Genomic DNA, 24,789 nt, shown 5'->3' with positions numbered 1-24,789 from the left:
TAGGAATCTTAATGTTATTGAAAAACAACTTTTTTTTATTAAAAGTATTGAACTTCACAGAAAATTTAAATGTTATAAATAGATTTGTGAAATTTTCAGGTTACACACATTACACTTAGATGGCTGTTCCCCTTTACCCTTTATTGAAAATAAAAATGTATGCCTATACCTAGGGATACAACCAGTAAAAATAATCTAAATGATTACCAAGGGCGATCAGTATTCCGTATCAATCAAGATAATAGCACTTTTTAATAACAAATTATCATTTTAATTTTATTTTGCATAATTATGTCAGAAGGGTAAATATTCTAAACTCATATTTATTTCAACCATATTTTTCATATCATGCATTTAGTCAGTCCAGTTTTTTGCCCACTGAAATACAAGACTGACGATTTCAAAGATTGTTACAAATATATTTTTGGAAAGAGAAATTGTACGATGCCATCTGGTCGCGGACTTGCTTGTCAATTAGACTTTTCAGAATCTAAAGAATCATGGGTAATTTCATTGTTCGTACCCCAAAATGAAAATAACGTCAGGTCTTTGGTTGAATTTCCATTGTTTATGACATTTTTAACCAATCACGAAGGTGTACACTTTTGAAAATATTACCCAGGATGCATTACATTCTGAAACGTCCAGTTTGTCTCTGTTGGAAAAATGTCTCATTGACTAGCATAGGTACAACGTATTTTTATATTTAACAGATAGAGGCAAACTACTTTCTCAGATAAACAAAAATACAGCTACTTCAAACATAGTTCTCTCAGTACCAAAGAACTTAAGTTTTAAATTTCTTTGATCATTCATTAGAGTTGTGATAAAAATGTTGGTTGAATTAACATATATCAAGTTTTATCTTATTATTTTCCATATTTAAATGCTTTGTATTTATATACTTATAAAACTTTTATTATTGTTTATTTTAATCTAAAAATGTCTACAATGGACATATATTTTCATAGATAACGAAGGACTTAAGGTACCACTTTTTTATACAGTTAGAATAACTTTCAGTTTAGATGTTTTCTTTCATCTTTGCATTGGGTGTACTTCACTACACAAAATACTATACACACAGTTTTATCTGAATGTAAAGGTTATTAATTCAAGTTTTATTAATTTGATTTAAAGATTTGTTTAAAAATCTTATATTTTTTTCCACAAACATTTCACGATTTTCATGTGTACAATAATCTTATCAACTTTTATTCTGTCATTCTATACAACAGATTTATTGTTATTCATTATGTAGCTGGTCTGCAACTTTTAAGGAACATATGTTCAGTTCATCATAGAATTATATTGGAGTCATGTAAATTGTATATGTATTTGTCATTATATGTTTAGTCATAAGTCATCAGGCAGTTGGTCACGCTTGGACTCGTGGTATATTTTTTATAAACCACAAAAGAACCATCCTATAACCCTTACATTAGTTGTTGAGACCATTACTTGCCATTTTATGATAGATTTCCAGATAACAGGACCAACATGTCTTGCCTGTAGTTTGACAAATACATTCCATAAAATAGAAATTTGTTGTTGTCTTTATGTTCATGCCCCGCCGAAATGGAGGGGCCATTTAGTTTTATTATTGTCCGCCTGTACTTGTACACAGTGCTTATTACCACGAACACAGATCAAGCTTAAAAAGTAAAATCACAAAAATACCGAACTCAGAGGAAAATCTAATCGGAAAATCCATAATCACATGGCAAAATCAAATGACTAATTAGATATAGGAAGATGTGGTGTGAGTGCCAATGAGACAACTCTCCATCCAAATAACAATTTAAAAATTAAACCATTATACACCAAATACATCAAAAACGAATGGACAACAACTGTCATATTCCTGACTTGGTACAGGCATTTTCAAATGTAGAAAATGGTGGATTAAATCTGGGTTTAAAGCGCTAAACCTCTCACTTTGGTGACAGTCTCATCATATTCCGTTATATTTACAATGATGCGTGAACTAAACAGACAATTTTAAAATTTCACATGAGCATACAGGGTTAAACAATCAAAAGTATGTAAGAATTAATTTCAAAAATAGACCGAGATTTAAAATGGTCCAAAAGTTATATAGAATTTATAAGAATCTACAAATAGTTCATTCTACTACGCGATTGATTAATTATGACGTTTGTGGTTCAACGTATTTTCTAATTCATGATTGAAATATAATAGAACAATATCATAATGACGGGATCTTTTAAGGTACAGAGTCACGTTATAAGAAACAAAGAAAGCCAAAAAATCGCATATACAAACACACCAGAAAAAAATGAAAGATAATACAAACATATTGACGGGATGTTAAAAGTACCGAGCCACGTTAAATTACAGCCGATTGCATTCAGTGTGTAGGTAAATGTAATATCTTTGATTAGCTTGCTTGCTAGCTGAACCGTGAATCCATTATTAGATAAGGTATACTACCCTTCTTTCGAAGTAGCATAGTCCTACAGACAGATAGATTGGTTATCTGACTTGTCTACTCTGAAAGGAGGATAGTTTGCCAAGTCTTATTATGACTTCATGGTACAGCAAGCAAGCAAGCTAACTAAATATATATTACTTTTACATACACACTCAATGCAATCGGCTGTAAGCTGGCGTCACTTTTATCTTTCTAGAGTAATGATTTTTAGAAATTCAAAAATTGTGTATTTTTACGTTTCCGTCGTATAATTTAACTCTGCCTCAACCAAATGTTATGAATCTTAAAGATCCTTAAACAAAATTCTTATAACCACAAATCACAGAACAATATAAAAAAGATTTGGTACGATTGCCAATGAGACAACTCATCACAAAAGACCAAATTACACAGACATTAACAATTATAGGTTTCTATAGTGTGCCTTCAACAACGAGTAATGCCCGAAATGACAAATGTAAAACAAATCAAACGAGAACGCTAACGGCCTAACGTATGTGTAAAATAATGAACGAAAAACAAGTAAGTAACACATCAACAAACGACAACCACTGAATTACAGGGTCCTGACTTGGGAAAGGGACATTCCGAATGTTGCGGAGTTAAAAATGTTAGCGGGCGCCGAACCCTTCGACTTACCTGGTTCAGAGGTGCAACAGTACAGCATAAGAACGAGCTATAAAAATCAGTTGATTAATTCATCAGATGGATAGAGATTGAAACACATCTAACAAAAAAAAGAGTGGACGTGGCTGTGTACATGCTCATCGCAATAACGAAAAGACTATAACTACAGAGAGTACTCGAAGTTACTGACAGCTAGTTCTAAGCAAATAACAACTTACAAAAACAAATCATACATCTAATCCTAAATCATCAATAATGAATTTGGTGGCGTCATTTTTTCCATTCTAAAGTTAAGCTCCTCTACAAATGGAAATGTGTCCCTCTTTTTTTTACTATATTTTAAGCAAGGAAATAGTTGCACCATTTGCCGAGAGAAAAAAGAGAGGGTTATATTCGGTTTAGAAAATAATCAACAAAAAGTGCAGAATAAATGGCAAATTCAATGAATAGTAAAGAAATATACACCCCCCCCCTCAAAAAAAATAAATAAAAAAAATAATAAAAAATAATAAAAGATTAGAGAATGATCGGGTGATAAAATACCCCAAAAGTAAAAAAATTGTGCATAGCAGTATATGATCATCACGTAAATGAACTAGTGTTAATTTTCGTTTTTTGTTCGAGTAAAGCCTTCCAATTGATATTTTATCTTGTGGTGTTTATTTTGTGATGTTATGCTATGGTTTCAGAAAAAGGGAGAAGGTTTGGTACCATTAAAACGTTTAATCCCGCTGCAATTAAATGTTTACATCTGTCCTAAGTCAGGAATCTGATTTACAGTAGTTGTCGTTTGTTAATGTAATTTATACGTGTTTCTCGTTTTTTATATAGATTATATCGTTGGTTTTCCCGTTGGAATGGTTTTACACTAGTAATTTTGGGGCCCTTTATAGCTTTTTGTTCGGTGTTAGCCAAGGCTCCGTGTTGAAGGCCGTACGGTGACCTATAATGGTTTACTTTTATAAATTGTTATTTGGATGGAGAGTTGTCTCATTGGCACTCACACCCCATCTTCCTATATCTAGGTTTAGTTTTAAATTGATGAATTTCCAACATTTTTTTAATCCAATTCTTTATGATAATGAAAAAATGAAAACAACACGTTATATAAATTTCATGCGTCCGAAGCGCATCCCTGAATTTATCTTCGTCATGGACGCTCAACGTCAACTACTAGTATTTGAAAGCCAATGATGTACAAGAACCAAAAACAATTGAAGAGCTGTGTGTGATATATAAGTAAAATTAACAGCTATACAAATCTAGAGGTCAACGTCTTCAAATTGGACTAATGTCATTACAATTAGTAAGGTTTAGTTTAAGCATATTTATTAATAGAGGATTGGGGAACAAGTTTGTAACTTAATCCCTTTCCCCTTTGCGGGTGAGAGTACTGTCTTGTTGCGGCATTAGCCTGCTCTTTTTTCAAAATCTACAAGGGTTTCTTTTACTTGCAAGAGATATGTCTCTCTCTTCACACTGGTCAGCCATTTATCTTCCCCTTCCGATGGATTATTATCGTTTCCTCAAGATCATACTCGCAAATGGTGTCAGGGGAGAGCCGAAAAATCAGTCCCTGAAATTTTCATTCCTGACCGGGAATCGAACAAGGAACCTTTGTGTTAGTAGTCTGATGCACTAACCACTATAAACTCTCTTAGGTTTACACCAGAGCTTTTGATATTTCAAACTAAAACTGGTGTTATACCTGATGTATTTGCACCCAATCCGCACATACATTCATATAAACAAGACTATGTTTAGAAGCCTTAGTTTGATTATTTATTGATAAATTTAGTTATAGCGGTATATTTGGATGCATTCCCCGGATTATAAACGCCAGGTCCATGCAAGCAAAGTATTTTAATTCAACAAGTCTGACTTGAGAAGGCAGTAAAAGTTCCAAGGATTTTTAAAAAAGGGTTCCTTCCAAAACATGTACTTAAAAACGGTATCGAAAAGTAATAAATACCGTATGGTTGTCTATATTTGGAAATATACTTGAAGGCCGCACGGTGGTCAATAGTTGTAACGTAAATATACGTACAGGCTGTACGGTGACATATAGTTGTAAACTTCTATGACATTTTGCACAAAATAATTCAAAATAACAGTTACGACACACATTCATTTGTTCATACACAAATATTCTGAGTACCGTCTTTGTTGGTAGTTTATAAACTTGACGCACATTTCAGTCGTGATGTCTGCCAAATCACTGCTCTGCAACTGACTGTATATATAAATGTGATTTAAACATGCACATAAGTAATATTAATATTGCACAAATCCGATGTCCAACAACCGTTTAATCTCAGTCGAATTCATCTGTCGTTTTGAAGCTTGTTCCCTCGGGTCTGACTCGATTGCCTTTTGTCATCAACATGAAAGTCCGCGAAACACTTTTTGATGCGTTGTATGGAAACGGAGATTCCTGAAAAATATATGATAATTGTTATTAAGTACTTGCTATAGAATTTTAGGTATGTACAAATATACAAAACAACTTATAGGTGTGCATCTTCCTCATGTGAAAGACAAATGACTGTTATTATAAAAAAAGATGTGGTATGATCAGATTGCCAATGAGACAACTTTCCGAAAGAGACTAAATGACACAAACAAATCAACAACTATAGGTCACCGTACGGCCTTGATTAACAATGAGCAAAGCTCAAACTGCATAGTCAGCTTTAACAGTTTAAAAGGCGCCATTTGACTAGTGTAAAACAATTCAAACCAGAAAACTAACGGCGTAATTGAGGTACCAAAAATGAACGAAAAACAAGTATGTAACAAAAAACGACAACCACTGAAAAACCAGTAGGTTAATTTTTAACTGAATTAATGGTTAGATGTGTTTGCCTTACACATCGTGGCAAATATTTTAACCAATACCAGGACCAACACGTATATTAATACGACAGGAAGGTTAATTGATGCTTGCGTAAGCGAAAAATAAGAAAAGGGAGAGGAGAGAGGCGTAAGATACAAATCTTTTTTTTTTATAATTTTTTTTTAACACAAACTGACAATGGCAAGAGAAATTAAAAACGAAAACATACCACGACACAAAACAGAAAACAAAGATTCATCAACTCAAACCACCTAAAAAACGGGGGTGCTCCGGAATGGTGAGCAGCTTCTACCCCACATATGGCATCGGTCAGGTCGTGCTGCTTCGGAATGGTGAGCAGATCCTACTCCATATAAGGCATCGGTCACCTACTGCACATATGGCATCGGTCAGATCGTGCTACTCAGGGCTGCTCCGGAATGGTCAGGGGTGCTCTGGAAAGGTGAGCAGATCCTACTCCACATCATATGACATCGGTCAGGTCGTGTTGCTCAGGGGTGCTCCGGAATGGTGAATTGTACCCCACATATGGCATTGGTAAGTACAGTTCATCTCTCTCTCTCTCTCTCTCTCTCTCTCTCTCTCTCTCTCTTGTCGTTTGTTTATATGTTACTTATTTGTTTTTCGTTAATTTTTCGTACATAAATAAGGCCATTAATTTTCTCGTTTGAATTGTTTTATATTGTCATTTCGGGGCCTTTTATAGCTGACTATTCGGTATGGGCTTTGCTCATTTTGAAGGCCATACGGTGACCTATAGTGGTTAAGATTTCTGTGTCATTTTGGTCTCTCGTGGAGGGTTGTCTCATTGGCAATCATACAATATCTTTTTTTTTATCTATATTTTCATAACCCGACCAAAAATACTATTTGAAAAACTATATATACATATGATAGAAAGATGACTCATTTAGACCCAATTAAAACTGGAACTGTTTTGCGAAAGTTACTGTCATACACTTACCGCTCTTTCGACATGTTTTGGTTTCCGGTCCACTTTTGGTTCAGGCTTTGGTTTGGGCTTCTTTGGTTCCTGTTTTCTCTTTTCTTTATCTTTATCATTGGGAAATCCATAATCATAAAACGTATCGTATTTGTGGCCCTGGTAATCCTCGATCTTCCGTTTTGCAATGTCATCTGTCGTCCGTGTAGGGGAATACCCTGTCTTTTGCTTGAACGGGTCGGTAGGCTCACTAAGTGTATTAGTTTTCTTCTTTTCGAACGGATCGATGGTTGAACTTGGGTTATAAGTTTGTACTTCATAGAGACCATTCTTACTACTGATGTTAACCTTTGATGGAACATAGGTTTTACCAGCTGAAAATATGTATAATACATTAGCAAATAATTTAATTTTGGTTGTAACATGTCTTTTGATTGGTTATTTTTTCTTTCAACTCGTAGACATAATTATGTCATGTAAGCGTGACGTCGATCATACGTCTTTTTTTAAGGTTTATTCCTTAGAAATAAAATAAGTTTATATACGAAAATACACACACTAAAATGTGTGTTACCTTTAAAATTGATAGTAATGAAATTGAGAATGGAAATGGGGAATGTGTCAAAGAGACAACAACTAGACCAAATAAAAAAAAAAAACAGCAGAAGGTCACCAACAGGTCTTCAATGTAGCGAGAAAATCCCGCACCCGGAGGCGTCCTTCAGCTGGCCCCTAAACAAATGTATACTGGTTCAGTGATAATGAACGCCATACTAATTTTCAAATTGTACACAAGAAATTAAATTAAAATAATACGAAGACTAACAAAGGCCAGAGGCTCCTGACTTGGGACAGGCGCAAAAATGCGGCGGGGTTAAACATGTTTGTGAGATCTCAACCCTCCTCCTAGCTATACCTCCAACCAATGTAGAAAAGTAAACGCATAACAATACGCACATTAAAATTCAGTTCAAGAGAAGTCCGAGTCTGATGTCAGAAGATGTAACCAAAGAAAATAAACAAAATGACAATAATACATAAATAACAACAGACTACTAGCAGTTAACTGACATGCCAGCTCCAGACTTCAATTAAACTGACTGAAAGATTATGATTTCATCATATGAACATCAGGCACATATATGAGAAGAACATAACCCGTGTCATGCCAACAACTGTTATTAGAATAAATGTGTTTAGTTCCGACGCAAAGACCTTATCAGTGACTTAATATTAACTCCAAAATATGCAATCTTTAATGATTTGACAACAGTATCGTAATTATCTCCCTTCTTAATAAGTCTATTCAAAGGTTTTGTAAGTTTCTTAGGTGAATACTGACACCTTTGTGCTTTATAAAGAATATTTCCATAAAAAAATTGGATGTGAAATACCTGAACGTATAAGAAGTCTGCATGTTGAGCTATATTTACGAATGATGTCTTTATACCGATGATAAAATTTAGTAAATGTTTTGACTAGTTTGTGATATCGAAAACCCTGGTGTATTAATTTTTCAGTAATACATAAATTTTTCTCGCTAAAATCTAAAACATTGGTACAAGTTGAGATATATAAACACCGTAAGATGGTGACAAGGGATAAGTATATGCAAAAGAAGATGTTGTATGATTGGCAATAAGACAACTCTTCACAAGATACAAACAGATATATCGAACAAAACACAGGGTGGACGTGGTCGGGTACATGTATATCCAACAACAAAAAGACACTAATTACTGACCTGAGAGTACTCGCAGTTTCTGACTAGAAATGTTTGGTTGAGAATTAAACTTTATGACAAAAGAGATAGTTAAATAGTTTAATCCATCACGAATGACTTTGAAATAGAAATGTCGTCACTTTGGGCTTCTTCCAATCGGCATTGAAACCCTTGCCTTATATAAAAAAGAAGATGTGGTATGATTTCCACTGGGTCAATTATCCACAAAAGACCAAAATGACACAAACATTAACAACTATAGGTCACCGTACGGCCTTCAACAATGAGCAAAGCCCATACCGCATAGTCAGCTATACAAGGCCCCGATAAGACAATGTAAAACAATTCACACGAGAAAACTAACGGCCTTATTTTTGTAAAAATATGAACGAAAAACAAATATGTAACACATAAACAAACGACAACCACTGAATTACAGGCTCCTGACTTGGGACAGGCACATACATAAATAATGTGGCGGGGTTAAACATGTTAGCGGGATCCCAACCCTCCCCCTAACCTGGGACAGTGGTATAACAGTACAACATAAAAACGAACTATAAAAGTCAGTTGAAAAAGGCTTAACTCATCAGATAGACAAAAAATAAAAGTGGACGTGGCCGGGTACTTATACATCCCGACACAAACAGACACAATGAACAGATCTGAGAGTACTCGCAGTTATCTGACAGCTAGTTCAAAGCCACTAACAACTAATAAAAAAATCATGCCTCTAAGACTCAACACTCAATCCGTACACATCCAACATACAATTGATTTAGGGTAAAGACGTCATAAACAGCCAGAGAAGAACATGACCTTGTGCAAAGCCAAGTTACAGGTATCGACAGATTGCAGATTGTTTATTTGCCTTTCGGGATGTACAAGTACGTTCATGTCCAATCTGAATGACACCTATTAATCCGATGCCTTATGTAAAGAATATGTAACAGTATTTTTACCAAATCTTTCTAATTATATTGTTTTTTGTCCTCTAAAATTGCTTACTAGTAAATATACATTTATTTAAAGCACTTCACAAAGGGAGGAATGCGTTATAACATTTTTGATGAAGTATTTGCCACTGGACGTTCCCAAAACAACATTCATTTTATCAATAAAATATTTACACTTACAAGTTATACTTTTTTCAGTCTTGAAGTCCATTTTATAAATTAAATGAAATCCTGAACGAGTTCAGTAACACGACAGTACAGTTCTTCGTTCAACAGCGGTATACTACTGTTGCCTTTATTTTCTATTCTACTTTTGTACTGTACAATAAAAATATACTCTTCTGAAAATCACCAAACACTTGTATCGCAATAGTCTACTTTCGTTCGTGCTTTCGACTGAATTTTTACAACACTATATAACACAGTGTATGCGAATTGCCAAAAATATTAATTACGCAATATAAACAAATCTATCCGTTATCCTATCTGATTTTAATTCACCGTAAGACAACTTTATCAACTACAATTCTTATTCCTTAAACTATATTGTCCCCAAGATCCAATGCTATAAATCACCCCGTTTTGAATTATAATTTGTCAGACCACAATCCATTCAGAATGTCTTTTTTTTTTAAAATCTGTTTCCAGTAATGTACCGTTTGCTTTTACTTCTGTACACAATAAAACCGATCAAGCCTGTCACGATTTTTATCAGGTAAAAAACTTGTCTTAAAAAACCAAACGTCATCCGATCCTTGTTTCTATATAAACAGTAAAACACAAGTTATATATATACAGTAATATATCGTTAAACACTAGTAAATTGACTTAGGTTTTACTACAAGGCTAAATAATGTGAATTTTCAATCTCAAATTAAAAATTTAAAGGGAAAAATTCCGTGTTTGATTTTAAGTGCACCCGATTTTAAACCAGAAATGTCAAATAATCAGTATATTTCATCAGTAAGGTTTGAAATGTATTAAATCATAAAACTTTAAGAGTTTTAATGTCAATAAAACTATAGGAAAATGTCGATGAATAATTTATTGCAGTGTAAAGTTTCAAAATCAATGGTGAATGTATACATTTTATTTGGAGAAGTGTTGTAAAATCCATTTGATGTATTGTACAGAAATATCTGAATAGACAATACAGTGTTACAAATGATTTTTTTGTGACATTTTATCATTCCATCCACCAAAACACCAATCCCCCCACACACATTTTGAAGAAAAAAAACCAAACCCAACAAAAACAATAATAACTCAGAAAGAAAAAAAAAACATCAAGAAATATTCTTGAAACAAACAAAAGAATCCAAACAGCGCATTCCTGAAAGTCGAGTATGCATAAGCAAGACAAGCTAATAAAAACAAATATTTAAAAAAATATTATCAATATTCAGTGCATAACTAAAAATTCTAAAAAATGTAATACATATTTATTACACAGATGACTATTTTATTATCGAAATTTTCATTCATACATAAGTCACACATAGAGCAACAAATGTTAACAGAAAGCCAAAGTTTTATAAAAAAAATAAATACATATGATAAAATACTACAGTATGGAAGACGTCGATTTACGTCATAGAGTTAAGTAACCCAACTACACATAAACAACCAAAAATGACACCCTATACCAAGGTCAATATGCTGCCTTCAACAATAGACAGAAACCTATACCAGGCCCGTAGTCAGGAATGTCCAAGGGGTGGAGGTGTATATGGATTCGCGAACTTAACTTTAACAGACAGTAAAAATTCAAACAGAATGTGGTCTTTTTAACAGTGCTTATTTGTTTTCAAGAGGTTCTTACGAACCCCCGAACCCCCTGGCTACGCGTATGTGTTCAGTATACCAAGCCATAAACTGTCACCGGTACTATTACTGTGTAAATAAATCCATGCCGAGGTCAACAAGAGGCCTTTAACAATAGACAGATACCAATACAGTTTACCAAGCCATATGCTGGCCCCGATCACCCAACTGTGTGAATAAATCCATACCAAGATCAATCTGCGGCCTTCAAAAATAGACAAATACCAATACAGTGTACAATATATATCAAGCCATAAACTGCCCCCGGTCCTAATTTATTAAAAATGTGTGAATAAATTCATGCCATTGCCAAGATGCGGCATTCACTAATAGGCAGATACCAATACATTATACCGAGCTATAAACTGCCCCAGGTAATAAAACTGTGTGAGTAAATCCATGCCAAGGTCAATATGTGGCTTTCAACAATAGACAGAGACCAATACAGTATATCAAGCCATAACCTTTACGGATACAATAGAGAGAAAACTACAGACTAAGCAACACGATCTCCATCAAAAACAGGGGGTAATCTCAGGTGCTCCGAAAGTCTAAACAGATCCTGTTCCACATGTGGCACTCGTCGTGTTACCTAAGTTATTACAAATCCTGTAAATAGTCTAAATCGGTAGGTCACATTCGTCAAAAGGGAAGGGTATTGTAGTCACGACATAATGAACTTATCCGATATCATCTGTGAAACGGTTATTTCATAACGGTCAACTAACTCGTGGCGTAACTGTCTCCGGTACTAATACTGTTTGAATATATTCATGCCAAGGTCAATATGTGTCCTTCACCAAAAGACAGAGACCAATGAAGTATATCAAGATATACACTGACCTAATACTAAAACTGTAACTAAGAGCAAATCTATCAAGGTGTTTCAAAGGTGTGCCATCAACACCAAATTTCTCAAATGAATATATGGCAAACTGTTAAAAACTTAAATTAACACAGAGAACCGAAATCATTGCAAAACTTCTACAGAAATAGCGATATATGATAAAAAAAAAATAGAATGTTTAAAAATCAAATGAAATTCAATTTTGTAGAATGTTTTGCACAATAAAACTGTCTCTGTATCAAGTTCATTTTGGTATGTTTTAATACAACCGATTTATAAAGATCGGAACCGAAGTAGTATCAAGTGCTCAAGTTCTTGTTTAATACTAAGATGTAAACATATTATACTTGAACACTTTGAGATCTTCCCTCTCACAACAGTTACACCGTTCCGGTCATTAAGCTGATAAAACGTTTTAAAGATCTTCAATTGCATCAAATCTGATAATTTATAATTATATGTAAATATAGACATAGTTTGTTTATGAATGAGCTTCGTGATTTTTAAAACCCACTTAAATAAAAGATCATTTAAGATTAAATGTTGCTACATGTATTTATGCATGATCAGTGACTCAAATGTAATTATTTAAAGATCTTCAAAACAAAAAATATTTGCTGCGTATTTATTTCTCATTATTCACTCTAACTTTTTACGATAAATAAATAACTGCACTTGTACTACGAAACACAGATTGTTACGTTAGGGCTAAACCGTTTTGTTCATAATCGTACAATCTTCCAAAAGTCATATATATTTTTCATGATACCTCACAGTTTTCATCTTCTAAACCTTCTAAGGGAAACAGTAACGTTTAATAAACACAGAAGCGTGGCATCAAGAATTATGGGTGGCACTCCGTTTGCTTTTCACCTTTGAATAAGTAAACGAACCATGGATTAAACAAACAGCCAATAGAATAAAACGCCTTTTATGAATAAACAAATCACACTGGTTCCTTTCGAATTATTTTCGCATTCACTGAGCGGAGCAATCGGAACCACATAGCACTTTTCCGACTTTTGACAAAACGGCTGATAATTATCTCGACTCGAAAACATTTCTTTTTTTTCACCTCGCACTGTTTGGATCGGATGCAGCAAAGTTGTACTTGAATGGTGTCTTTAATTTATGGATAACTGTTCTAAGCTTACAGTTTATCCCTACCACTCTAAATCATCCTTAATTGTCACTTTCTTTGGTTTAACTGCAGTCGGTTTCTTTTTCATGATTTTATCTTCTTCTTTCATATAAAGTTCAAGTGTCCTCTGTATGACCTTGGCATGACATCTGTTCTTTCGGAATTTGCCATGGCATAGTACATCTAAAACCTGTAAGAATAAATACATGTATACATTTAAATTTGGAGAGCAGGGTAAAGGGATAGTATACCAACACAAATTGAAAACATATGACAAAAAATACTTCGATGTACTGTTGTTCAATATTATAAGTAAATCAAAAGGACATAATTTTTTCATAAATAAGCAGGTTTAAAGACGATTCGAAGTAAAAAAATAAATCTAAAACAGCTGATCTTGAATATGGTTCGACATCAGTTGGGAAAGTAACACAACTTTCAGTCGCAGAATCTTTTTTATGCTTCTTCTGTTTGCCTTTCGAAAAATGGAGTTGTCTTTTCTTTTCGATTTCTGAACTTTGATTGCGTCAGATAAAAAAAAAAGCAACGCAAAGAGCTAAAATGAAATAAAATATTTTGAAAATACCAAGAACAATTATGACGGGAATTCTCTGAGTAGTGCTTTCAGCGTACTTGCCGAACAGTCAATGTCACTCATGCAGGCAACCTTTCTATGTCCTTGTAAAAAGAAGCTTATGCATGCCGGTAAATAATGACACAATGATACAATGATTTTTAAAAAAATATATAGAACTCAGAAACACTTGTACAATGCAATTAAATTCTTAATCTTGACTTATGATAGCCAACGTTTGATTCAAAAGTCGAGTTGTATGATTTCAAAACATTCACTTGTATTTGATTCTTTCTTTCCGTGAACGACGGACGAAGTTCAATACACATATGCCCCTGTACTGTCCGCAGAATTTCCACGCAGTAGTTAAAACCGACACATTGTCGGGTTTAACCTGTGGCTGTGATTTAAGGTAAAATATCTTAAAATGTTGAACACTACAGAGAAAAGTCAACCAAAGAGCGGCGAATGACACCAAAGTAATAGTCATACTCATGAGGCGAAAACAAAGTAACAATGGCGTGGCAAATAACCCATACCAAAATGAAAGACAGGTAACAGTCTGTAAAACACAATATAGAAGACCAGCTAGATACCGAGCAACACGAATCCCATTAAAACTCGAGTTGATCGCAAATGCATCGAAAGACGGAAGTACAAGTAGATCCTGCCTTACATGTATATATGAAAAGCTAGCAACCCAACAACACAACTAAACAATCAAATCTAGTATGTACATATACCTAAAGTGGTTTATTATAATTAGGACATACACCTGAAGGGTTTTATTCTAGTAAGTACATATACCTAAAGTGGTTTATTATAATTAGTACATACACCTGAAAGGGTTTATCCTAGTACGTACATATACCTGGAGTGGTTTATTCTAGTGAGTACATACACCTGAAGTGGTTTATTTTAGTAAGAACATATATCTGAAGGGGTTTATTCTAACTAGTACATACACCTGAAGTGGTTTATTCTAGTAAGTGCATATATCTGAAGGGGTTTATTCTAGTAAGTACATACACCTGCAGGGTTTTATTCTAGTAAGTACATACACCTGGAGGGGTTTATTGTAGTAAGTACATATATCTGAAGGGGTTTATTCTAATTAGTACATACACCTGGAGGGGTTTATTCTAGTAAGTACATACATCTGAAGGGGTTTATTCTAGTAAGTGCACATACACCTGACGGGGTTTATTCTAGTAAGTACATACACCTGAAGTGGTTTATTTTAGTAAGTACATATATCTGAAGGGGTTTATTCTAACTAGTACATACACCTGAAGTGGTTTATTCTAGTAAGTACATATATCTGAAGGGGTTTATTCTAGTAAGTACATACACCTGCAGGGTTTTATTCTAGTAAGTACATACACCTGGAGGGGTTTATTCTAGTAAGTACATATACCTGGAGGGGTTTATTCTAGTAAGTACATATATCTGAAGGGGTTTATTCTAATTAGTACATACACCTGGAGGGGTTTATTCTAGTAAGTACATACATCTGAAGGGGTTTATTCTAGTAAGTGCACATACACCTGACGGGGTTTATTCTAGTAAGTACATACACCTGACGGGGTTTATTCTAGTAAGTACATACACCTGACGGGGTTTATCCTAGTGAGTACATACACCTGAAGGGGTTTATTCTAGTAAGTACATACACCTGAAGGAGTTTATTCTAGTAAGTACATACACCTGACGTAGTTTATTCTAGTAAGTACATACACCTGAAGGGGTTTATTCTAGTAAGTACATATACCTGAAGGGGTTTATTCTAGTAAGTACATACACCTGACGGGGTTTATTCTAGTAAGTACATATACCCGAAGGGGTTTATTCTAGTAAGTACATATACCTGACGGGGTTTATTCTAGTAAGTACATACACCTGACGGGGTTTATTCTAGTAAGTACATACAACTGAAGGAGTTTATTCTAGAAAGTACATACACCTGAAGGAGTTTATTCTAGTAAGTACATACACCTGAAGGGGTTTATTCTAGTAAGTACATACACCTGAAGGAGTTTATTCTAGTAAGTACATATACCTGAAGGGGTTTATTCTTACTAGTACATACACCTGAAGTGGTTTATTCTAGTAAGTACATACACCTGAAGGAGTTTATTCTAGTTAGTACATACACCTGAAGTGGTTTATTCTAGTAAGTACATATATCTGAAGGGGTTTATTCTAGTAAGTACATACACCTGCAGGGTTTTATTCTAGTAAGTACATACACCTGGAGGGGTTTATTGTAGTAAGTACATATACCTGGAGGGGTTTATTCTAGTAAGTACATATATCTGAAGGGGTTTATTCTAATTAGAACATACACCTGGAGGGGTTTATTCTAGTAAGTACATACATCTGAAGGGGTTTATTCTAGTAAGTGCACATACACCTGACGGGGTTTATTCTAGTAAGTACATACACCTGACGGGGTTTATTCTAGTAAGTACATACACCTGACGGGGTTTATTCTAGTAAGTACATACACCTGAAGGGGTTTATTCTAGTAAGTACATACACCTGAAGGAGTTTATTCTAGTAAGTACATACACCTGACGGGGTTTATTCTAGTAAGTACATACACCTGACGGGGTTTATTCTAGTAAGTACATATACCTGAAGGGGTTTATTCTAGTAAGTACATACACCTGACGGGGTTTATTCTAGTAAGTACATACAACTGAAGGAGTTTATTCTAGTAAGTACATACACCTGAAGGAGTTTATTCTCGTAAGTACATATACCTGAAGGGGTTTATTCTAGTAAGTACATACACCTGAAGGAGTTTATTCTAGTAAGTACATACACCTGAAGTGGTTTATTCTAGTAAGTACATACACCTGAAGGGGTTTATTATAGTAAGTACATACACCTGAAGGGGTTTATTCTAGTAAGTACATACACCTGAAGGGGTTTATTCTAGTAAGTACATACACCTGAAGGAGTTTATTCTAGTAAGTACATACACTTGAAGGAGTTTATTCTAGTTAGTACATACACCTGAAGGGGTTTATTCTAGTAAGTACATACACCTGAAGGGGTTTATTCTAGTAAGTACATACACCTGAAGGGGTTTATTCTAGTAAGTACATACACCTGAAGGAGTTTATTCTAGTAAGTACATACACCTGAAGGAGTTTATTCTAGTAAGTACATACACCTGAAGGGGTTTATTCTAGTAAGTACATACACCTGAAGGAGTTTAGTCTAGTAAGTACATACACCTGAAGGTTTTTTTTCTAGTAAGTACATACACCTGACGGGGTTTATTCTAGTAAGTACATACACCTGAAGGGGGTTTATTCTAGTAAGAACATATTCTAGGAGGGGTTTATTCTATTAAGTATATATACCTGGAGTGGTTTATCTTTTACTGTTGGTTCATGATATTCTGTCTCTTTGTCTCCGGGGAAGATGTTAGCCTGATAGCCTGGGTTTTCAAAGATATCTTCTCTCGTCTCAAATACATCTATGCCGCCACTTTTATGTGCTAGTATATCGTTGTCTGATTTGTTCTCAAATACGTCGATGACTTTTTTTGAAAATATATCGTTTGATTTCTTCTTGAAAATATCATCCATCTTTACCAAGACTCATTAAATACCTGCATACAAGACAAAGAAAGCTTTTTAATTGACAAAATGGTCGTTATATCTAGTAACACATGTTTAATTGTTCTGTGTTTAAGACCGTACATTGACATAATATGGCATGGTATACTTTTAATAAGTGTGACAGTAATGGAGAGCTGTCTCATTGGCACTCATACCAATTCTTCTTATATCTTATTAATGAAGTTTTTCCTAATATTAAAATGTGCTTTTTTCAAAATTTAATGAATCTGATTTTTGATTTATTATCTACAATGGACAGTAACTTTATGAAACGACGTTAGCATAATACTTTCGAATAGGGTTAACTTATATGAGACAGCAATCCAAAATACAAAATACAAAACAAGACATCTACAGTCAAAATTATACCAAATCAATATTCAATATCTCATGGTAAGTATATCTAACAACAACAATACAAAAAAAACCCGAACAATTGAATGCCAATTGTTAAATATACAAATACAAGACAAACAAAGGTCTCGACATCTGACTTAGGACAGGCGCAAAATAAAGACGGGGTCAATATTTCTTTGTGAGATTTCAACCTAATCACCTAAAGTAAAGGGACTCGAATATCAAGACTTTGGCTTCAAGGGTGATGAAGGACATTGAGAGACAGGCCATAAATCAAAGACTCCAAAGTTTTTGTTTTACTATCCCCGTATGAATGGTTCACTGAATATAAAGATGACAGAGGCGGATTTAGGAGGGGGGCCCAGGGGGCCCGGCCCCCCCCCCCTTTTTGGAAAAAAATTTGGTTGCTTATATAAGGAATCACTGAAGCGTGACTGGAGCGGGCCCCCTCTTAGGTCAGTCAGTGGGCCCCCACTTATGAAAATTCCTGGATCCGCCACTGGATGACATATAATTCACACACAAAAAAACCTGATTTTTTTTTTATAAATTTCTTACGAGAGTTTTCATGGCTAAGGTAACTGTATAAGGAATATAAGTAGTCGAATTAACGTTCCGAACGACAATTATTCATTAACAGTAAAACAAGATTTTGACAAGATTAAAGATTTTCCTTCAAATGAAAATGTATGCACACTTGTTTATAGAAAACTCAGTCATTCCAGTAAAAACACGCAATAATTTGTTTTGTTATAATTGATGTTTTACGTGACTTTAAAATTAAAGTGCTCGCCATGTATTTTTTAATGTCCGTTTTAATGTGTCCTTTAAATTATTCAATTAATACTACAACATTCAATTATTGAATAAAAAGAAAGCTTTTAAATCCAATCAAATTAATTGAACTGGAAATTGTCAAAATAATCCTTTATTACACCTACTAACTGAAAGATTGACTTACATATAATAATATCGTTTCTTATGGACGATTACAGATTCTATTTCTTGATTTTAGTTCTATATACATTCTACTATGAGTGTAAATCTTAACAAACAGATTTTTTTTTTACTGTAAACGAGAAAAATGTATTTAATATCTATAAACTTACAATTAATGCTCATCTTAATTCTCAATACACTGTACAATATTTGAAATATTTAAATCAAAATATTGCCTTTTGTTTTAATTGTAAAAGATGTTAAAGACGATAATCAATCGGACAAACTCGTAGTTAAAACTAACATAAGATGAACAGATAACATACATTTGTAATTAAATCATCAAACTGGTCCACTTAACTGGTCCCATATTTGCATTGATTGTCATCGTGACTATTCTCTGTCCCAATGTCCTTTTTGCATATCCTGTTTGATGGAATATTCATCAAGACTTATGTATGTTTTTCTGTACGGTCTGACAGACTTGGTGTATACCGAACAACTGACGAAACGCACCAACTACGAATACGTGTGAGTCTTAAATAGCGTGATATAGAGAACTAGAGGCTCTAAAGAGCCTGTGTCGCTCACCTTGGTCTATATATGTGAATATTAAAGGAAGCAGATGGATTCATGACAAAATTGTGTTTTGGTGATGGTGATGTGTTTGTAAATCTTACTTTACTGAACATTATTGCTGTTTAAAGTTTATCTCTATCTATAATTATATTCAAGATAATTACAAAAAACAGCAAAAATTCCTTAAAACTAACAATTCAGGGTCAGCAACCCAACAACGGGTTATCCTATCCATCTGAAAATTTCAGAACAGATAAATGTTGACCTGATCAACAATTATACCATATCAGATTTGCTCTAAATGTTTTGGTTTTTGAGTAAGAAGCCAAAAACTGCATTTTTCGCCTATGTTCTATTTTTAGTCATGGCGGCCATCTTGGTTAGATGGCCGGGTCACCGGACACATTTTTGTTAACTACATACCCATAAAATGATTTTGGCTAAGTTTGGATTAATTTGGCCCAGTAGTTTCAGAGAAGAAGATTTTTGTAAAAGATAACTAAGATATACGAAAAATGGTTAAAAATTTACTATAAGGGGCAATAACTCCTAAAGGGGTCAACTGACCATTTCGGTCATGTTGACTTAATTGTAAATCTTACTTCGCTGAACATTATTGCTGTTAACAGTTTATCTCTATCTATAATAATATTCAAGATAATAACACAAAACAGCAAAATTTCCTGAAATTACTAATTCAGGGGCAGCAACCCAACAACAGGTTATCTGATTCATCTGATAATTTCAGGGCAGATGTTTCTTGACTTGTTTAACAATTTAACCTCTTGTCAGATTGCTCTAAATGCGTCGGTTTTTGAGTTATAAGCCAAAAACTACATTTTTTAAACTAGATACCCCAATGATGATTGTGGCCAAGTTTGTATTAATTTGGCCCAGTAGTTTCAGAGGAGAAGATTTTTGTAAAAGTTAACGCCAGACGCCGGACGCCGGACGACAGACGACGGACGACGGACGCCAATTGATGAGAAAAGCTCACTTGGCCCTTCGGGCCAGGTGAGCAAAAAAAGGAGATGACGTATAATTTCCAATTAGACAACTTCAAATGTAAAAATAAAATAGACTAGAAAAAGTGTAATGATATAGAACAAATTGTAAACAAAAAAGGAGATGCCTAGATATTTAATATCCATATTTAATGGTATATCTCCCTTTATCTGATATTTACTTGCATTACGAGATTTAAACATTCTACGAGTTTTTGTGAGAACTTTACTGTACGATCTTCATACTCCCATTCATACATTTTGAATGAAAACATTGGACATTAATTTGCTGTTCGGTTTCATGATGATATTCTTGAAAAGAGCAGTTTGATTATTTTTTTATTTTGGACTTTCTGGAATAAAAGCACCACTGCCATCGCTTAGAAGCGAATTTTTCTTTTGTTGAATCCGTGGATTCATTGCAAGGCTATGCTTGAAATATCTAGGGGTTTTCTCAATCTTTTTGTTACACAAAAGCGAAAAATTATTAATACTATACATGTGGTGCGTTATTTGTTATGTTGAGTATATGATAATATTGACCAATTCAACCATTCATTAAAGTCAAGGTCAAGGACTTTTAGTAAATCACTAGACTGAAAACGATAACAACAAATGTATTTAAACAAATTGTATAATTGTTTTCCAAATTTATTGTAATGTTGTTTTTTTAAAAGTCATGGCAGTGTCGATTTATCTGTAATTTAATTTTCCTTCACAAATTAAATCCTTCGAAATAGTAAGACTTTTTGATCCTCGAATGGTCTGATGGGGCTAATATTTTTTTATTGTTTTTTTGTCAATGCTTCTAAATTTCAAAGAGATGCGTCTTTCCAAATGATTTGATTGGATCGGCCTCACTGGTATACTCTTTTGTAGATATTTATCTATATCTTTGATATTGTTTTCCGATAAAAGTACAGATGATTGGGTAAATACCCCGAATGAATGTTCACTGTCTAGGGGTGATATGAAATGTCTTGGTTTTTGTGCTATTGGGTTGTTGTCTCAATATATCACAGACCACAGAAATACGTGTCATCATTCCAAACGCATTTTTAAACTCCGAACCTACTGGTGTCAACATTCTCCCGAACCCCAAGATTAATTATAAATAATTATTAACAAGTTTAAGTCCTTTGTATTAAAAATTATGGAAACTAAGACCACAGTTTCATTGTCTATTTGAAAACACGTTAGTTAATTTCAGACCGTACGGTTGTGTATAATTGCTGGCATCATCTTCAATTGTACTCTGGTGGACAGGTGTTTCATTGCAATCTTACCACACCTCGTTATGTCATGTATCGTCCGGTTTTACTCAAGTAAATGATGGAAGGGAATATCCGCCATAATTGTTATCAACTGTACATCATAAGTATATCATTCTTAAATTGAGAAATGCAATTTCTTGAAAAGAAACATGTAATTTCTTAATTTGGTACATGTAAATTTTCCATCCGTTACATGAATTTCCACATTTCTTCAATTTTGAAATGTAAATTCTTTTAATGTGTAAACACAATTTCTTAATTTGTTAACGTATTTTCTTCATTCGTTACATGAATATTTACATTTCTTAATTTGTATCAACACTGTTGTGACCTGGGATGAAGAATTCGATTCTTGGATTGTTAAATAGCAGAACACAATCTCGGTCTATATCTTGATTTGAGACATTTCTTGATTTTTGAATACGTAATCACTTAATGTGTAAACACAATTTCTTAATTTGTTAACGTATTTTCTTCATTCGTTAAATGAATTTCTGCATTTCGTAATTTTTGAAATGTAGTTACTTCGTTTGAGTCACGTTTTGTGAGATGAATCTGTGTAATTGTTACCGGTGCTTTTCAATGAGAAGTTCCGTTTTGAAGGAAAAAATACAAGTTACAAATCAAAATGGGTCATTTTTACGGGAGTAGATCGATTTTTTTTTCTTCAGTGAAGATTCATACCATAAAATATATTTCCTCGTCCATTTTAACCAACTTTTAAATCATTTTGCAAAATAGAGCTGGGTGAGCTTTTCTTATCTCTTGGTGATTGTCGTCCGTTTATTTTTTTTACAAAAATATTCTCCTCTGAAACTACTGGCCTCAATAAAGCCAAACTTGTAGTCTACGGTCAATGTAGTGAACAACCTGCTTATAATTGCAACATAAAGTTTTAATTAAAAAAAAACCAAGTATGTTACTATCTACGAACAATATTCTAAAACTATACAAAATATGTTTTGCGGAAAGTGCTGTTATTCATGTAAATAGTTTGTAATAAAAGTAAGATTATATGCTTCACCTTATTTGCCAAAGTTGAATTTTTTTTTTATACAAAAACTGTTCTGTATTTTGTAAAACAGTTGAAGCAACACAATACATATATTTATCTGAATTAAAGTAAATATATTACAAATGCATCATTTTCCTGTCTCAAAATTTGTTTATTTGAATTAAGATATTGACCGATATTGTGTCCTGCTATATTTAACAATCTAAGAATCGAGTTCTACACCCCAGGTCACAACAGTGTTGGTATGATACTTACAAATGGAAAACTGTACTGAGTAAGATTAGCAAACTTAGTCATTAACCTACTCGGTATTTGAAAGAATTCTGCAACTGTGCTAAAGACTGCTGGCCAGTTACTTTTAAGACGGAGGAGGGATTCTCGAAACACATGTTTTGTCCTTTATATTATTTTGTTTTCATTTTCTTTCTTGAGCAAACATGTTAAGAATGTAAAAATGATAAGTGTTAAATGGTTGTTTGTTAATTTTTTTTTTCACAAATGAAAATTGAAGGCTTCTCGAGGCAAATAGCTACTCATGTAATTAGAGACGATCTCAGTTCGCAAATACCAGTTTTAGCTGTAACACTGATTCCATTTTCATTTTGGTTGCTAATCGGATGTGTACTGATTTGTATTTTAGTCGGTGCCATCAATACTTATTCATCAGTTCTAATAAGTTTTGAATTATAACTCACTGTTATTTTCTTAATTGGTTATATACTCCGTGCTAAACAATCCTTAGCGTATCTTTTTCAGAAAAACATACCCGATGATCTCGACCATCAACCAAGATGGCAGCCATATTTGAAACCAACTCATTTAAAGCAAATCTGACTGAGATAAAAACGATCATCAGCTCAAGAGCTATCTACCCGAAACTTTTCAGACGAATCAGACAACCCGGTGATGGGTTGTTGTCCTGAAAATGATAACTGTGCGGAAATTTAGCAGTATTTGATTATTATCTTGAATATTAGAATAGATAGAGATAAATTTAAAACGGCAAAATTGTTCAGCAAAATATGATCTACAAATAAGTTAACATGACCAACAGTCCCCTTTTGGAGTTTAACAGTCAATTTCACAAAATTCTTCTCTTAAACCAGTGGGTCAAATTTAACAAAGGTGGCCTTGGTTTAAACAATGAATCCCATGACCCCGCCCATCAACCAAGAAGGCTGCCATAGCTAAACTGAATAGAATATAGGGTTTGTACCAAGTCAGGAATATGACAGTTCTTTTCCATTCGCTTTTGATGAGTTTTGGTATTTGATTTTGCCATGTGATTATGGACTTTCCGAATTGATTTTTCTCTAAATTCAGTATTTTTGTGATTTTACTATTACTATAGAAGTCTGTGGGAAAATTGTTAAATTAACAAGTTCAAATTGTCACAACTTGAAAACTAATTTAAATAAAAAGAGGATTTAAGTTACTAATGTAAAACAACAATGGAATGACTTGCCTTTAGTTTAATTAAAAGTGGGTCCAATTAAACAAAACTTGGTATCAATCATTATTGGAATATTGAATACTATTTATTATTATTTTAACCTTATTTTACATAAATTTAAAAACCACACTAGATACTGGTGAACGACACAGGCTCCTAAGAGCCTCTAGTTTCTATAAAATACCAATTTCCGTCGAGTACATTTTAACACAATCCCACATTATTGTGGAACCACAACATACTATAAAACCAACTACAGACGACTTTTGTTTATTTATGCTTGCCTGATTTATTCCTCAATATTATTACAACAAATGAGTTTAAAACAGCATGTGTTTCATTTGGAGCAGAAACTGCTAACTCGTAGGTTCACCTGAGATTAACCTGTGGTGTATGGTGGGGTTCGTGCTGCTTACCGGTAGATTTTAGTGTAAAATGATGAAATTTGTAAAATGTTGTTTCTTTTCCCCGTTTTGTCTTGGCGTTGAACTTGAGTGGATAATTGTCTCATTGGCGAACATAACACATCTTCTGTTTCTTGATATTATGATCCAATTGAAAATTTCAGAAAAATAGATCTTGACCT

The 24,789-nt window shown here is 33.8% G+C and overlaps 2 protein-coding genes across 3 annotated transcripts in view; both read right to left on the bottom strand.

Moving 5' to 3' along the window:
• Positions 1 to 4,726: 4,726 nt before the first annotated feature.
• Positions 4,727 to 10,349, bottom strand: LOC134690847 (uncharacterized). Its single transcript, XM_063550959.1, has 3 exons — positions 9,742 to 10,349; positions 6,904 to 7,256; positions 4,727 to 5,516 (listed from the first exon to the last, which is right to left on the bottom strand). The coding sequence occupies exons 1-3, from the start codon at positions 9,770 to 9,772 to the stop codon at positions 5,397 to 5,399; spliced, it is 504 nt and encodes a 167-aa protein (XP_063407029.1). The 5' UTR covers positions 9,773 to 10,349; the 3' UTR covers positions 4,727 to 5,396.
• A 2,635-nt stretch (positions 10,350 to 12,984) lies between these two features.
• The window catches only part of LOC134689593 (uncharacterized), a 37,085-nt gene continuing 25,280 nt past the window's right edge, over positions 12,985 to 24,789 (bottom strand). The window contains exons 1-3 of one of the 2 annotated variants that reach the window (XM_063549561.1): positions 19,205 to 19,334; positions 17,322 to 17,572; positions 12,985 to 13,563 (exon numbers count right to left, since the gene is read on the bottom strand). In XM_063549561.1, coding sequence (XP_063405631.1) covers positions 13,396 to 13,563; positions 17,322 to 17,549 — 396 coding nt within the window. In that variant the 5' untranslated portion in view covers positions 17,550 to 17,572; positions 19,205 to 19,334 and the 3' untranslated portion in view covers positions 12,985 to 13,395. Of the gene's footprint in view, positions 13,564 to 17,321; positions 17,573 to 19,204; positions 19,335 to 24,789 lie in introns of those variants that run through there. The other variant, XM_063549563.1, reaches the window with a different exon arrangement.

The sequence above is a fragment of the Mytilus trossulus genome, chromosome 11, assembly GCF_036588685.1.
Source record: "Mytilus trossulus isolate FHL-02 chromosome 11, PNRI_Mtr1.1.1.hap1, whole genome shotgun sequence".
NCBI lineage: Eukaryota > Metazoa > Mollusca > Bivalvia > Mytilida > Mytilidae > Mytilus > Mytilus trossulus.
Note: the sequence above shows the minus strand (reverse complement) of the source record. Positions and strands in the feature narration are given on the sequence as shown.